We start from the raw sequence: 15,614 nt of genomic DNA, 5'->3' as shown, positions 1-15,614 counted from the left end.
GCCCTTTTCTTTGTCTTGTGCTAGATATTCCTAGGAATACTGTCTTGAGCCTCTACTAAAACCATTTTTATTGTGTAAATGAACCATTCTTTGATTGAAAGACATCTGGGTTGCTTCCAGTTTCTATTAAGAGTAAGGAGGGTAGGGTAAAGAACTCTGGGAGGGGAGATCTGGAGAAGATCAACATTTAAGATGTAAATAAATAATTAATTAAAAACTTAATAAAATATGGTGGGAAAAAGCTGAAACGAGAAAAATAGTGAAAATAAAGTATTCAAATAACATGTTTTCTTAATTAGTTTATCTTATCTATTGTTGATAGCCTTTTCAGACCATATTATTAAATTAAACATATAACATGCACAAATGTATATTTATGAATGATTTTCTTTATAAAACCTAAACAAGTATTGCCTCTTGGAGCTGGTAGAAAATTAAATAAAAATTGATCTCTGTATCTAATACTAAAGTCACCAAATTAGGAAAAAATATGTAGAAAATACTAAAAGTCAATCCAAAATGCTATTAAATTTTCTATTCAATGTAATGGGTTCATATTTGAAGTAAATGTTGACTTAAAATTTTAATTTTTGTATTCTCTTGGTTACACCATACTCTGATACAAAAATATTGTTATATGGTATTAAGTAAAAGTAAGATTTATTCACCAGGAAACAAAACAAAACAAAACAAAACAAAACAAAACAAAACAAAACAAAACAAAAAGACCTTTTCATGGTGATCCATGTGGAAAATGGAGGAATTGGAGGAGAGCTTCCAAGGACCCAAGGCAAAGAATGGTGCATATCAGCAAGGTTTGAAAGTTCCAGGCAAGCCCTCTAGAACCCAAGAACTTTTTGTCCTCAAAGGAATACACCTGCATTTTGTAGACTTATCTTCTGTGATGTACTTTCTACCAGGGCTTATATCTTTGTTCTGGGTTGGGATTGCATAGATGACTCTAAATGGGTTAAAAAGTCCCTCCAGAGGGAACAGGAATATAGGGTGATCCTGGAGAACTGAAACAGGACAGACAGTAGGTGAAACTAGAAAATGTAAGAAATTTGTGAACCCAGTATTTCCAAATAATGAGCTTTCCCTTCTACTATCTCCATGAAATGTTGCGTGGTTTGAAGATGAAAGACAAAGTGAGCATCATATTATGCAAGGAACCATGCATCAGGGATAAGGTCAGCTTGTGTGTTATTCTACTTTTGCTAATAGCAATTTGAATGAGTTTCACCAACTGATATTTAAGTCTCTGTACTTTGTGGAATGTCATGGGACCATGATATACTATATATATTATGACTCAATGTGTATTGTTAAGAACATTTTACACCATGGGTAATCAATCTGACAGGTTAAAAGTAATGTTATTAAAGGTAACCTTATTTCAATCATGATTTCATATGTAGAGTCCGGAATATAGGAGATGATTAGTGAAATTGTCTGATCAGGTCACATGAATAAATAACATCTAAACTTTTTTAAAAATAACTCAATGTTGTCCAATTTCTTACTTAGCATCAAGAGTCAAAACACTTAGAGCATAGAAAAGTGCTTTATTTCCATATAGATTTAGGCATAGAAGAAAGGTCACCAGAAAGTTACTCCTGCGAGATAAATGCGCTTAGTTTTCAGCAATGGTCTGATTAATCCAATTCAGGTAGTTGCAGACTTTGGTGTAGATACCAGGTTTCCCTTCCAAAGCACAGCTGACACCCCAGGAAACAACTCCCTGGAGTTGTCCATTGCAGACCACAGGGCCACCAGAGTCATACTAAGTAATAAAGGAAAGATAGACTTGGTTATGCCCAGAGAAATAATGGGATTAAGATGTTCATTGATGTTTCTGGGACTGTATTTGCAGGCCAGTGATCTTCACAAAGCACTGATTATCCTTTTAAAAAAAAATCCAGTTTTCAGGACTGGAGAAATGGCTTAGTGGTTAAGAGCATTGACTGCTCTTCCAGAGGTCCTGAGTTCAATTCTCAGCAACCACATGGTGGCTCACAACCATCTGTAATGGAATCTGATGCACATTCTGGTGTGTGTCTGAAGACAGTTGCAGTATACACGTATAAATAAAAATAAATATTTTTTTTAAAAATCCAGTATCTCTATCTTTATTACTTTGTTCTTTTTGTGGCCCCACCTCATTTTCCTGCAGCTATTTTGGGGGTGATATGCAAAACATAGACTGCAGAGTTCTAATATGACTCTCAAGCTTTTTCTCTTTCATATGGACTCAACTCCCACAATTCAAGGGTGCTTGGGTTTACAGTTTACACAGAATCAACTCTTTGGGCCCTTTATACTTAATATTTATCGTCATATCAAAAATAGAAAACCCATACATTTTCATAAAGTCTTTCTTCCCCTCCCATAGTGAGACACAGGTAGAGATATACTGTTTTCTGTTTTATCTGAGAAATACGGTGGGTGGGAGAGTTGGCTAACTCATGGTAGACATAGTCATAGATAGAGATAGGCAACAATAACTCACCTGGCAAGAGTCCTTTCCACCTTCCAGGAAGCCAAGACAGAACATGTTATTAGTGATCTGAAGTGGGTAGGCCTTGTGACAAACAGAGTCAGACAGGACCGGAGCATTCAGACACTGAAGAACAGAAGAAGGACTCTTGACTGTAGAGTACAAGGGTGAAAATCAATTATTCATGCTGACTTTGAGTATTTCCTCTTCTACCTATCAATTTTTATAAGCATATCCCTCATTTGTTATCAGAGAGAGAGGGAGAGGGAGAGAGAGAGATGAGATTATAATTTAGAAGGTTTTTTTTTTAATTTGGTTTTTGTGAGATAAGGTTTCTTTGTGTAACCAGCTCGGTTGTCCTGATCTTGCTTTGTAGAGCAGACTAGCCTCGAACTTACAGAGATCCACCTGCCTCTGCCTCCTGAGTTCTGGGATTAAACATGTGGGCCACCACACCTGGCTTAGAAGTTTTTAAGGTATGGTTTTCCACAGTTTCTTATAGTTTTACTGCTCAGTTACTCTTCCTCTACATTACTATCAGTGACCACCATTCTCAAGTCCAGAGGCTTCTATTGGATTGTGTCCAATGACCCCACTTCTAGATATCTCCTGTTTCTATAGTTTTTAACTCATCACTAACCAAGATATAGTTAAACTCCTTGACATCTTTCTAAGTTGATTTTATCTTTTGTTTCCATGGGCTGATTGATTGGAAGTTTCTTAACTTCAGCTAGCATTTCTCCAATGGTCAGTTCAAATATGTCCTCTGGGAACTGTACTTTGAATGAGAATTTGTACTAACTGTCATTAAGTTTTCATTCACTCCCTGTACTCATATTTACTTCTTGTATATCACAGAGAGACTTACAGCCAAATTGCAGAACAGCCCAGCCAGACACAAGGCACTCAGTACCAGCTGATGGACAGGACTGTGGCAGAGAAACAGTAGATAATTTAGAGTTGAGGGTAGCTGGTGACTTCAACTTAATCAGCATGATGTCATTATCAAAAGTCCATGAATTATAATCAGAATGGGGAATCATCTTGGCTGCATCAATGAACTGCTCAGCACCTTCAATTTCATCAATGTTATGTTTAAGACACACCTGTAGTTGGCTGGGTTTAAGAGTTAAAAGTTTACATGTCCTTGTTCAGCTTGTGTTTAGGCAGTCATGTTGGTTAGACCTTGTGGGTCTATCTATCAATAGGGATGATACTAATAGACACACTAAGGTTGACTGGAGAAAGGCCCCAAAGTCTCAACCCTACACAAAGAACTACAAACAACTAAGGAATGAGCCCATCAATTGGTTAACCAATATCAAATGATCAACTCTGAAAACATTACAGTAATGTACTATACACATATACATACACAGAGACATAAATAGAAAACATACAAGTAACATTATACAGACTAAGCAAGAAGGTTGTATACACATCAAATGCACATGCACACACACACACACACAAACACTCATGCAATAACAATAAAAAAGAGGCCATAAATTTGAAAGAAACTAATACATGGGTGGAGGGTTTCAAGGGAGGAAAGGAAAGGGAGAAATCATGTAATTATAATATAAAAAACAGAAGAAACAATTTACAAAGCTTAAGTATTCAACATGAATATCATTTCTTTTCTCCAGCCCCTTCAATCATGAGCATAAACAATACATTCTATTTAAGCACTGGATCACTGAAGTTAGTACACATTACTATTCCTGGCACAGGTTACAGAATTCCTTCATAAGTGTCTCTGCTAGTCAGGACACATAGTCCACTATCGTCTTACAATTGGGAGTCATAGGAATAGAAACTAAATATACTCTATTAAACATTTTCAGGTGAAAAATTTGATGGGTATTGACTGGCAATTTCCTCTTCTCTTGTTTTTGGGATCCTCAAGGCAAGAGTCAGGAGGATAGAAATATAGTCTATATAGCCTGGCTTCAAGAATTTTTGTCACAGTAGCTTGAACTAAGAAAGTAGACTTCTTATACTTTTGGTTGTGAGACTAGCATTTAATGGCTGGGCCATCTCTCCAGCCCTACTTCCTTCTTCTTATCCCTAAGGATGTGTGTGTGTGTATTTTTTTTTTCAAAAATTTCCATTTATTCCAATGTGCTTTACCTCAAACCCACTACATCCTTAATTTCCCTTGATTATTCTAGATAAGTCCATGTATTTTTTGTAGGCTCTTCTACAACAAAATTTAATTTGGAGATGCATGACAAAATGGTGGGTAAAAGAAATCAGGTGAAGAAATGTGATTTTCTCTCACTGTGCACACTGAAATAAAACAATAAAGATGGCATCTCTTTCCTGGGGGAATATGACAAAAGACTGATGTTCTCAACTTTACGAGAGTTCATCAATTACTTTCATCATTGTTTTAACAAAATACCTAAATGAAGCAACTATGGAAGGATGGTATTTTGGTATGCATTTTGAGAAAATAATCAACCAGGGTGGGGAAAGCATGGTGTTGAATCCTGAGGTTGATTTCACATTGCATCTAGAGTTGGACACATAGAGAGATAAAAACTTATGCAGCTAGCTGTGTTCTTTGCAAACATTCTAGGCCAAAATCCAACTAAATTCTTTCACTCAAATTAAATGGTTTTGCTCAGATTTTGCTTCCCCTCCTCAATTAACCAAATTTAGAAAATGTTTTATAGAAATACACAGAGATTTATTTCCAAGTTGATCAGAGGTCCTGCCAAGTTGAATGTCAATAAAAGTGTCATATATTGGGAGTTAAATAACTGTCAATAAATGGTTTTAGTCATTAAAATAATCATTCCTCTTAAAAGGTGGTGATTTCTTGAATTTGAAATAAAGGATTAAATAAGGTTTATAGGAATAAAAGTGCCTTGAGTTTGTTCTATCTTAGGCAAATTTACTGAGTTGAATTGATCTTAAGCACATATTGATATAAATTTCTTCTTAATTGAAGAATTGACTCCTGTAAATAGAAGAAACACACACACAATTGATGTGAAATCACTATTCCCTATCTCATGTATTTTTGTGACAATGTGTGTGTTTTTATAATTAGCCAAGCTGTTAAGTGTAGGTATTAATTTATTAGGTTCTATTAAAAAAGAACGTAAGCATGAACTTCAGAGTTCAAGATTCTAGCTATAAAAGGGATGTTATTACCCCATTCAATGTTGCTTTATGAAATTGGTCAGAATACAATTATGCTAAATTAAACATTTTTCTAGACAAGTAGATCATTTGAAGGTGTCCCTACTGTTATTAGACTTGGACATCACAGTTGAACCCAAAGCCAAGTCTAGATACCCATGCTCAATATGCCAATTAACAAAATGTTAACAGTAGAAAGCAGAAAAGGAGATTTATCGATGCAGCCACATTGGGAAGAGGAACAATGAGATCCATAGAAAACCTTAACATCATCATCAAGTTTCTGAATTGAGATTCACGTTTAAACAGAGGGCAAAATTGTGTATATCAAAGCAGTTCCTTTCACTGTATAGCCCTGTTCACCACTGACCCATCATTTTCTGGGCTTCAATTTCCTCCTCTATGGTAGTCTGACAAGTTGTAAGAGCAGTGTGCTATTTCTCTTAGGAAGACAGGTTCCCTACTCTGGCTGGTATCTTTTCATTCTGCCGATATGAGATTCCTGAGAGAATTCTCACTGGTTTTGTTCTATTGTTTCAGTAGTCTGGTACATTGATAGAGCCAGGTGTTTCATCAGAATGCCTTAATTTCTCCCTGAGTTCTAACAATATAATTTTATAACCTCTCCATTCTTCTGTCCTTCCCTACACCTTTGGATGAAAGGACCACCATCTACATTGCTTCCATATTAATTGCCAACATATTTTGGTTCAGAATCCAGAGTCTGATATCTTTTTAGTATCTTTCCTTACTCACCACCTACAAGGGTAATAAACCTATTACCTTGTTTTGTCATAGAAATTGAAGGTGATCATGATTCTTGGTGTTAAATTTGTTGGTGATTATAATTACTATCTCACAATACTCTTCTTCAGATTCTTCAGATCAAAATTGCATGTTTCCTTGTCTCTCCAAGTATCTGAGACTAAATAGCTGGCCACTATATATATCCTTATGTGTTATGTTTAAAATACTCTGGTTCCTCTTACCCATACTCTTTCCCAGTGTCTGTGTTGTGGACACACTGTTCATTTGAACCCTTTAACCTTTAGTGATGCAAAACAGATATTTTAGTTTCTACCTTGATGAGGAACAGTCGATTTATGGGGTGGGGGGCATGTTACTGCTATGATTTCTATTAATCTTGAACATTTTCTTTCTTCATATGCATATTGTTTGGGCTGTCCACAGATGTTTTAGTGGTAGAAGAAAATGGTCTTTTATTTTAAATGGTCAGACAAAGCACAATATGGAAAAGTCACACTAAGACTCAGTGTGGAAAATCTTTGTATTTGTCGATTATGGGTCACTTTTGATATGTGTGTAAGATAAGCAACATTGTGTCCATTTGGATTTTTAGATATTTCTGTTATCATATTATTCATCAAATTGTGATATTGAATGTACGTCACAGGATCCAAAACTGCATCAGATATTTCCCTTGGCGAGTGTTCATTTATTTGTTTAGTCTTCTTTTTATCCCTAGTTATATTTCTAGAGTTCTCAGTTTCAATAGCATTTTTGGGTAGAGTATGAAATACCGTTGTGTGTGTGTGTGGGAGGGGGTCATGTGAAAACCTAATTGGTCCCCCAGTGGTAGAATTACTATGGAAAGAGGAGGATATTTGGGAAAGATGTGATTGGAGAAAATGACTGATTAGAGGTATGCCTTTAAATTCCTGAGTCCTTTGCCAATTTTTCCTTTCTATGTGCTATGAAGTAGAGACTATCCAGAACACTGTACTGTCATCAAAATGCTATGAAGCTCATCATGATGGGCTAAATTTACTGACATAAAAGTCAAAATTAATCTTCCTTCTTCAGTATTTTTTCACACATAAGGAAATTGTAACACTGAAATTGGTTTATGAGAGATGTATTCATTATTGTGATAAACCTTCCTCTGAGGCTTTTAAACATTTGCAGGAAGAATTTGCAAGTTTTAGAGAAGAAAATAATGCAAACTACAGGATGTTATAAGCTCAATAAATAGACAAATCTTATGGGAGCACATTAGAATACATATTGCTAATAAAAATACTGACATTGAAGACTGGGCATATAAAGTGTAATAAGCATGCTGTGTATAGATGAGATAAAGATGTGCATCCTCTATTCTACAAAAAAAAAAAAAACATGTCTAAATGGTGAATATCTTAACACTTGGTGGCTGGCTGTGTTGGAAATTTATAATTATATAGTTATAAAAGAAAATCAGAACAGAATGAATAAGATGTTTTTAGTCTGGTTAGAGATGTTTGTATAATATTTGTGCTTAGGAAGTTCTTTTTTCAGAAAATATTAGATATAACAAAACCCTTCATATGCATTACACTAGCACAAAAGGAAAAATGTCATTAGTACATCTTGGAACTTAACCATATGATACCAGAATATTAAGACTTGGAGGTGGTAAACTTACCTGAATGTCCCTGGATAAATAGTGCCTCTAGACACATAGCACAGTCACAGCCACCTAGGAAATTGTCTCCTTAAGTATGATTTTACAATATTTGACTACTCAGATTCTCAGGGTTTGCAGACTCCATCCATGTAAGCCTAGACATAGCTGAAGTTGTTGGCAAAATTTGATGTCATTCATTTGATGATAGTTTTACCTTCATACAAAATGCAAGAGGAGAAATGTGAAGGGTGGTGCTTCCACACAGATTTCAAAGGAAAACCTGGCAGGCTAGACAAGCACATGCATTCATAATACTTGTAGCAATCCCTTATCGGTACAGCTCATCTGTGTTGGTGAAACTTATAACAAAGGAGAGATTTAAAAAGTGGAAATACCAGCAATATGGAAGTGTATAGAGAGTAAATGTGAAGGCTTGAGTGGACCCAAATCAAGAGAAGTATCCTGTTCACATGGACTAAACTATAAAATATGGCTCATGGTTTCATGTGTTGAACTTGATCTTCAGTTAGTGGCACTAATTTGGTAGGTGGGTTTGAGTGGGAGAAAGTTGCAAACAGGCTAGTGACTCTGTATGTTATGTTTAGCCCCAGTATCTTGTTAGTCTTTGTATTCTGACTGTATGAAACACCGATTCTTCTTTGCCACCAGTTTTTCCTCCATGGTTTACTGCACAGTTAAATCAAGCCACATAATGTTAGACTCACAAACCAAGGGCCCAGGTTATTTTCCCCACCCCCCTTAAGTTTTTATGTCAAGTAATCCTCATAGAGTTACAAAATTTGACCATGACATTTTTTATGATTTCTTTGATGCAGACACAAACTCTTTGGACAATGCTTTAGGCTAACATATGACTAATAAAAGTGATATTCTTCTGAACCTCATGGCTAATAGTAGTGCCAATTACATATTACTACTTTGTATTACTTAGGATTAGAAGTTTATCATGCAAGATTGGGTAACTATGAATATAGTTTTATATTCCTTGCACAATTACTTTCTAACTGATCAGTGATTAGGCCAATGTCTCAAAGAAGAAAGAATGATATTTTCCTTGGTAATTTAAGGGTTTGTGGGGAGACACTTGAGAGGAACTTCAGGAGGATACTCACAGTGTATACAGTGTTTATAGTGAGAAACGGGAGCAAAAGGGAGAGTAGAATTGTGTTAGACATGAATTTCTATGAATTCAATTGCCCAGAAACTACTTCAGTGATAGACCAAAAAGGACCATGTTTCTTCTTATGTTGGAAGAAAAACTGTTTGTCTAAGAGGTACTGGCATTGCAGGAATGAAGAATCTAAGTGTTCTAGAGTTATGGAAACTGTCGTCTAGATAATTAGGAAAATCCTGGCATTTCAGCTAAGATGTAAAAGGATCGGTCTTCATTAAGGGAACTTGTGAACAAGTTCTGCATGAGGCTGTGATTGAAGCCCATGTTGCAGTGATAAACCTACAGTCTCAGAGGTGCCAAAGATATAGTGCATTTGTCAAGAAAAGCATGTAGCTTTGAGTTGCATCTTTCTGGGAGAGAGAGAGAGAGAGTACGGACTGTGGTCATATGGCCACAGGTTGGGTTGTTTAAATCTTGGAGCTCAGATGATGGCATCATCTGCTCTGGACACTTCACAAATAGTCTCATGATTTAGTGCTTATGCTTCAGAGTCAAGTGTTTTTGCTTTAGTCCATTCTTTCCTTTCTATCCATTTCCTCCATTTTGTCATGGAAACATCTTTCTTGGACCACTGCATTTTGGAAGTGTGTAATTCTTTGTGAGCTCTTTCAGGAGCTTCATAGGCAGCTGAACTTGCTTTGTGTCTGTCTCAGAGGGGATTTTTGCACTTGTGCTTTTGATCTATTGGAATTTCACCTCCCCTCATTGAAAATTGTCTGATAGTGAAGACTCATGAGAAGATTACTTTTGTTTTGAAGCTGGGGTCTGAATTTCCTTCTAATCATAGCAGCCTGAGCTGCCCAATGCACTATGCTTCTTTCCCTTGACTCTGAGGATATAGTTTTTGTTTCTAAACCCTTCCACTATTCCGTTTATTCCACTCTGCATTGACTCAAGTCCATTGTGTCCTTAATTTTCCTTTATCATTCTGGTTAATCACAGGTAGCATTTGCAGGATCTTCTTCAGCAGATATTTGGTTTGGTGATCCACGATCAAATGATGATTGGTGGAAAGCAGGTGAGGAAATGTGGTTGTTTCTCATTCTGCAAGCTGTGCTAAAACACAGATGCTATCTCTGTTCCCAGGGAAATATGATAATAGAGGGGAGGACCTGAATTGTGAAACTTAAATGACTCATATTTGCTTGCATATAGCTTTAATTTATGTACAATCTGGTCTTGATTTGGTGTTTAAGTGAGGAGAGGTAACTCAGTGGCCAAAACTTAGGACAAATATGTATTTAAAAATAATTCCTCAAGAGCTTTAGAAATGGTTCAGAGGAAAAGAGCATATACTATTCTTATAAAGGACTGAGATTTGGTTCCCAGAAGTTCTGTTAGGCATCTCTGAAATCCCTATACTGTAGAACAAAGGTCTCTAACAGCTCTTTTCTCTACAGGCACCTTGCTAAACTGTATACACCTTCACATATGTACACACAGATATGGAAGTGAAAAAAATACATCCTAAAAAATACTTCATTTGTAGTTTTCAGTCACTAAGCACAATAGAGATTCTTAGATTTTAAAAGATTAGCAATAAAATTAAAAATATTAAAAATATAAGGAAGACATAGCACTAAGTTTTAGGACATGCAAGACACCAGGCATCAGAAATATCCATGGTGAATTTCAGTTTTTCAAGCACTTAGATAAGTTGCTGATTGGTAAAATAGATAGCAGTTTCATATCAATTGATAAGCTATCAATAAATAACAATTTCATGCTATCTATTTTAAGTTAGAAATACGCAATGTACCATGAAGGAAGTTTAAACATATGTGTTTGATAGCTATATTTTAAAACAAAATATATTTGACCTATTAATAAATTATTATAATTATCCTGTAAAAATATAATGCTAATGCAAGCACTTTACTAATGTATTCACCATACATCACAGAACATAGAAAAATATGAGAAAATTCTTATTGTTATATGAATGTTGAATTATTTAGAATATTCAACTCTATAATTATGTTCTCATTTATCAACCAATTTTAAAAGAATGGTAAATCATAGAATACAAGAGCAAAATGTTATTAGATGTAGAGCAGCAGAAATGTATTTATTTCAACCTCATTTCAGGGATAAGAAGAAAGAGAAATGGATAAGAAATAGATGATTTATGGAAGGCAAGAGAAATCAGTTGTTCGCCATGGTCTCCTGAATCCAGCTTAGGTAGTTGCAGACTTTGGTGTAAACACCAGGCTTCCCTCTCATTGCACAGACTGAACCCCAGGAGACAATACCCTGGATCTCTCCATTGCAGACCACAGGTCCACCAGAAGAATCACCCTGGTCAGAAAGAAAATAAGATTACAATATGTTTATGTTGAGGTGTGAGAATGGACTCCACAATGTTTTCCTGTTTTCATGGAGCCAAAATAACAGATACTGACACTGAAGCAATGAAGACTTCCTGCACAGTTAATTGCAATTTTCCCCTTATTTTTAATATTGTCTCTATAAGCTCATGTTTCCTTAGTTGACAAAGGTCAGGTAAAGATAAAGGCTGGCGATATTTCTTGCTGTTCTTTTTGCTGTCTTTCAAGAGTGGTCACATGCTATAAATCAGCTTCTCAGAAGTTTGGTACCATGTACTGTTTACATACCATCTTTTGTACATAGTTCAAATTTGAGGTTTTCCATGAATATTACAGTGAGAAAACCTGTTTTTACTCATAGGACTTATCTCATCCCATGGGAATTCTTCCAGACAGATGTACATGGTTCTCAGCCAAGGAGAAGGATACTGATGGAGTGAAAAATAGACAGACAGAGGGACAGAGAGAGAGAGAGAGAGAGAGAGAGAGAGAGAGAGAGAGAGAGAGAGAGGGGAGAGGGGAGAGGGGAGAGGGGAGAGGGAGAGGGAGAGGGAGAGGGAGGGAGGGGGAGAGGAGAGGGGAGAGGGAGGGGGAGAGGGAGGGGAGGGGGAGGGGGAGGGGGTGTCCTTGTTATACTCGGGGTGTCGAATGATCTTTTCTGCATCAATAAATTGCTCACCACCCTCAAGGACATCAATATTGTGTTCACCAAGGCGAACCTGGAGTCTTCTGCATTAAAAGATAAAAGATTTCTAAATATCCCTGTAGAGGTTTTTCTTTACCAAACTGAAAGTTCTGAACATAAAAACACAGAGGGAGGGGAAGGGGGAGGGGGAGAGGGAGAGGGAGCTGTAGAAAGAGTCAAAGAACAATCATTTGTAGAAAGAATCAAAGAACACTCACATCACAGGAGTCCTTTCCACCCTCCAGGAATCCCAGGCAGAACATATTGCTGGTAATCTGGCCTGGGTAGGATTTTTTGCAAGAACTGGCAGAGAGGACAGGAGCTTCCAGACATTGAAGGAGTGCTGGGTATTTTCCTGTTGAGAGAAAAAAGAAGGCAAGGTCACTCAATATCTTCCCTGAAATTTCTAATTCTATTTGCCAAACATCATAATTTAAGCATATTTTTCTTTTAGAACATTTCCTCCAATAGTTTTAATAAGCTGTCCTTTTTTACAATACATTGTTGGCTTTTGGATTTTCAAATATTTTAGTATTTCCTCCATGAGATAGATTCCTCAGGGAACAACAAATCCCAAGCTTCTCTTCTGTTTTTCACTTGAGTTTTCATTCCCTCATATAACTGACCTCACCAGCTAAATACTTTAGCATCTTGCTAATAGCTCATGTTTTTTAAACATTATTATTAGATATTTTCTTCATTCACATTTCAAATGCTATTGGTTTTCCCCCATGGTCTCAGTGAAGCAATGTTCTGGCCTACAAATTATACATTCCTAGATTGTCTTTGTTTAAAACGTTTACAAGTATCTCTCACAGTGACAATTTTGTCATGTTGACAACCAACATACATTTTACATACTCTCATACTTTTACACATGGAAAAGTTCCATTGACACTTACCACCAATGCTCACAGTATTTCCCCAGCCAGAAACAAGGCACTGAGCATTTGTAGATGCACAGGATCTGGGCAGAGAAACTGTGGATACTTGGGAGTTAAGGATGGCAGGTGACTTCAATTTAATCAGCATGATGTCATTGTCCACAGTGTCCTTGTTATACTCGGGGTGTCGAATGATCTTTTCTGCATCAATAAATTGCTCACCACCCTCAAGGACATCAATATTGTGTTCACCAAGGCGAACCTGGAGTCTTCTGCATTAAAAGATAAAAGATTTCTAAATATCCCTGTAGAGGTTTTTCTTTACCAAACTGAAAGTTCTGAACATAAAAACACAGACATCATTTTCTTAAAGCATCCAGTACTGTCAGGGCTATGAAGTTAAGGTGTATTGTGCCTTACAACCAATGTTCAGGATAGAGCATTCCATCACGTGTGTCCTGCCCATACAGATTCACAAAGGACCATGCCCTTAAGGTGATACTGGAGGACAGAATGACTGTAGAGCATAGAAATTTGAGTATTGTTTCATTACCTTTTGTAGCAGTGAGCAGCAGACAGTACCCACTGATCACTGATAAGGGATCCACCACACTGATGGCTAATGCCATCATGCAGAGACACCTGGTAAGGAACCGAATGCTTCGGACATGTGTAGCCTCCAACAATCTTGTCATCACTGTTAGCAGGGAGAGCAACTGGGGGAGAGTTTTGCATATTTAGCATAAGAAGACTTGTCTCACAATGGGTCTTCCAAATGAAGTTTGTACAGACCAACCAGAAATGACACATATCCTCCTGTTGGGTAAAATATGCTTGTAGTCTCTTGAAAGTTATCATTTTCTAATATCAGCATATACTCTCTTGATATTGCTATGAATCAAATCTAAAATTAAAAATTATTTATTTTCTCTCTCTGTTTGTGGTGTGTGTGTGTGTGTGTGTGTGTGTGTGTGTGTGTGTGTGTGTGTGATTATGTGTAGCATAGTGGTCCCTGGAGAGCAAAAACTACTTTCAAGTGTTTAATTTATCTGTTTGGTACAGGGTCCCAGTATCTTTCTTGGTTCCCAAGGCTTAGAGGCAAGCTATTTATTCAAAGGAACATTTTTTCATCACATTCAATGGACTTTTAAATTTATCTTTAATTTTTTAAATACCTAACACATACAAATGAGTGACTGAGTTAATTTGTTGAATACAATTGGTGTAAATCATTTAACCACAATTCTATGTTTTTCTTACGAAAACTTGCCTGTTATTTCAGTTATCTGTTGGACATATATTAATGTATTTAGCATTTTTCATACACTGATTCCTCAAGAGTTTGTCCTAGTATTTTTATTATTACTAAATTCAATACATGTACATAATTTATAATGATTATAACTACCCTCAATATTTAATATAATTCTAAAGACCATAATAAATCTGTATGAGCTGAACATTGTAATATTTAAAAATAGTGGTTGAAATTTCCAAACATGAGAAACTTTACAAATTGAAACCCATTTTAATTATGAAAATTTAGTTTTAAATTTAGTTGTATTACCCTAGAAAAGATCATTTTTCCTGTTTTTCAGTATTCAGCAACACTGATATAGGACTGATTTTGTTAGTAAAGATTTTGTGAGTAGAACCTAAAGTTTTTACCCATGAAAAATACCCTATCTCTTCTAATTATGATAACTTCATATAAATAAGCAGAGTTTCATCTTCCACATAATTAGAATTTAATATTTACATCTTTTCCTTGGAGCAGAAAATAATTCCAATTATTTATACTTCTTCACACAAATGTCAGGATGCCCATTAGGTTCATTTGCACTGTTTGTTTCTTTTCATCTACTAAGCTATAGAATACATAAATGTAGCAAATAGTGTTGACTGCCAGCTTTTAGCCCCTTGCACATGGAATATTTACTTAGTTACTGTTTTCCCACTCACTAAACACAAACTTATATGTATAATACACATCTGATGAAATGTTCTTTGAAAGACTCACCAGCAGCTCCCAGAAAAGTGAAGAAGAAGATGATCTTCATAGTTTTTCAGTGTGTCTGAAGTGGGCACTAGGATAAACGCTTTTCCTTTACAGCTATTTATACCTTGAGTTTTTGGTATCAATGGTGAAAAACAAACAAACAAAAAAAGGTGATTTCATTGAACACACACAAAATCAAACTTACAATTCTGTTCTGTGATTGGTGGAAGATGATTCAGCACCAAGTTTCCACATCATTGTTTCCCCCAGTATTCTCTAAAGGTTATGGGAATGGAAGGAACAACTGCAGCTGGTGGTAATATGTTTCCATAGCAGGAAAGAACAGTGGAGAAAGATTAAAGGACACTGCTTTGTGTCTCAGACGGGCCTTTTGAATTTGTAGTTTTGATACATTGTAACTGTAGTTGATAGTGAAGACTAATGAGAAATGTACTTATGTTTTGAAGCTG

General features: G+C 36.1%; 2 protein-coding genes across 4 annotated transcripts; both read right to left on the bottom strand.

The window, feature by feature from the left end:
* Positions 1–1,633: 1,633 nt before the first annotated feature.
* Positions 1,634–3,492, bottom strand: LOC110296577 (trypsin V-A-like). Its single transcript, XM_085839725.1, has 3 exons — positions 3,362–3,492; positions 2,510–2,642; positions 1,634–1,783 (listed from the first exon to the last, which is right to left on the bottom strand). The coding sequence occupies exons 1-3, from the start codon at positions 3,490–3,492 to the stop codon at positions 1,634–1,636; spliced, it is 414 nt and encodes a 137-aa protein (XP_085695851.1).
* Positions 3,493–11,394: 7,902 nt separating this feature from the next.
* LOC110296559 (trypsin-4) lies at positions 11,395–15,205 on the bottom strand. Of its 3 annotated transcripts, none has more exons than XM_085839723.1 (5): positions 15,166–15,205; positions 13,699–13,861; positions 13,164–13,474; positions 12,480–12,616; positions 11,395–11,547 (listed from the first exon to the last, which is right to left on the bottom strand). In XM_085839723.1, the coding sequence occupies exons 3-5, from the start codon at positions 13,291–13,293 to the stop codon at positions 11,395–11,397; spliced, it is 420 nt and encodes a 139-aa protein (XP_085695849.1). In that variant the 5' UTR covers positions 13,294–13,474; positions 13,699–13,861; positions 15,166–15,205. The 3 variants fall into 3 exon arrangements, with proteins under 3 accessions (XP_085695849.1, XP_021020921.1, XP_085695850.1); XM_021165262.2 differs by having other exon boundaries at positions 13,164–13,417; XM_085839724.1 differs by having other exon boundaries at positions 13,164–13,414.
* Positions 15,206–15,614: the final 409 nt, after the last annotated feature.

This window comes from Mus caroli, unplaced genomic scaffold, assembly GCF_978045245.1.
Source record: "Mus caroli unplaced genomic scaffold, Mus_caroli_1 scaffold_7, whole genome shotgun sequence".
NCBI classification, from domain to species: domain Eukaryota; kingdom Metazoa; phylum Chordata; class Mammalia; order Rodentia; family Muridae; genus Mus; species Mus caroli.
This window is presented reverse-complemented; position numbering and strand designations above follow the sequence as displayed.

What these genes read in the sequence shown, in the direction of transcription:
- LOC110296577 (XM_085839725.1), bottom strand. Translation starts at nt 3,492, where the DNA reads ATGCTGATTAAGTTGAAGTCACCAGCTACCCTCAACTCTAAATTATCT. An exon ending in GTTCTGCAATTTGGCTGTAA is followed by an intron (nt 2,643 to 3,361) that starts GTCTCTCTGTGA and finishes TACAGTCAAGAG; the next exon opens with TCCTTCTTCTGTTCTTCAGT. An exon ending in GTGGAAAGGACTCTTGCCAG is followed by an intron (nt 1,784 to 2,509) that starts GTGAGTTATTGT and finishes TTTATTACTTAG; the next exon opens with TATGACTCTGGTGGCCCTGT.
- LOC110296559 (XM_021165262.2), bottom strand. Translation starts at nt 15,205, where the DNA reads ATGAAGATCATCTTCTTCTTCACTTTTCTGGGAGCTGCTG. An exon ending in CACTTTTCTGGGAGCTGCTG is followed by an intron (nt 13,862 to 15,165) that starts GTGAGTCTTTCA and finishes ACTCTCCCCCAG; the next exon opens with TTGCTCTCCCTGCTAACAGT. An exon ending in AAATACTGTGAGCATTGGTG is followed by an intron (nt 12,617 to 13,163) that starts GTAAGTGTCAAT and finishes TTCTCTCAACAG; the next exon opens with GAAAATACCCAGCACTCCTT.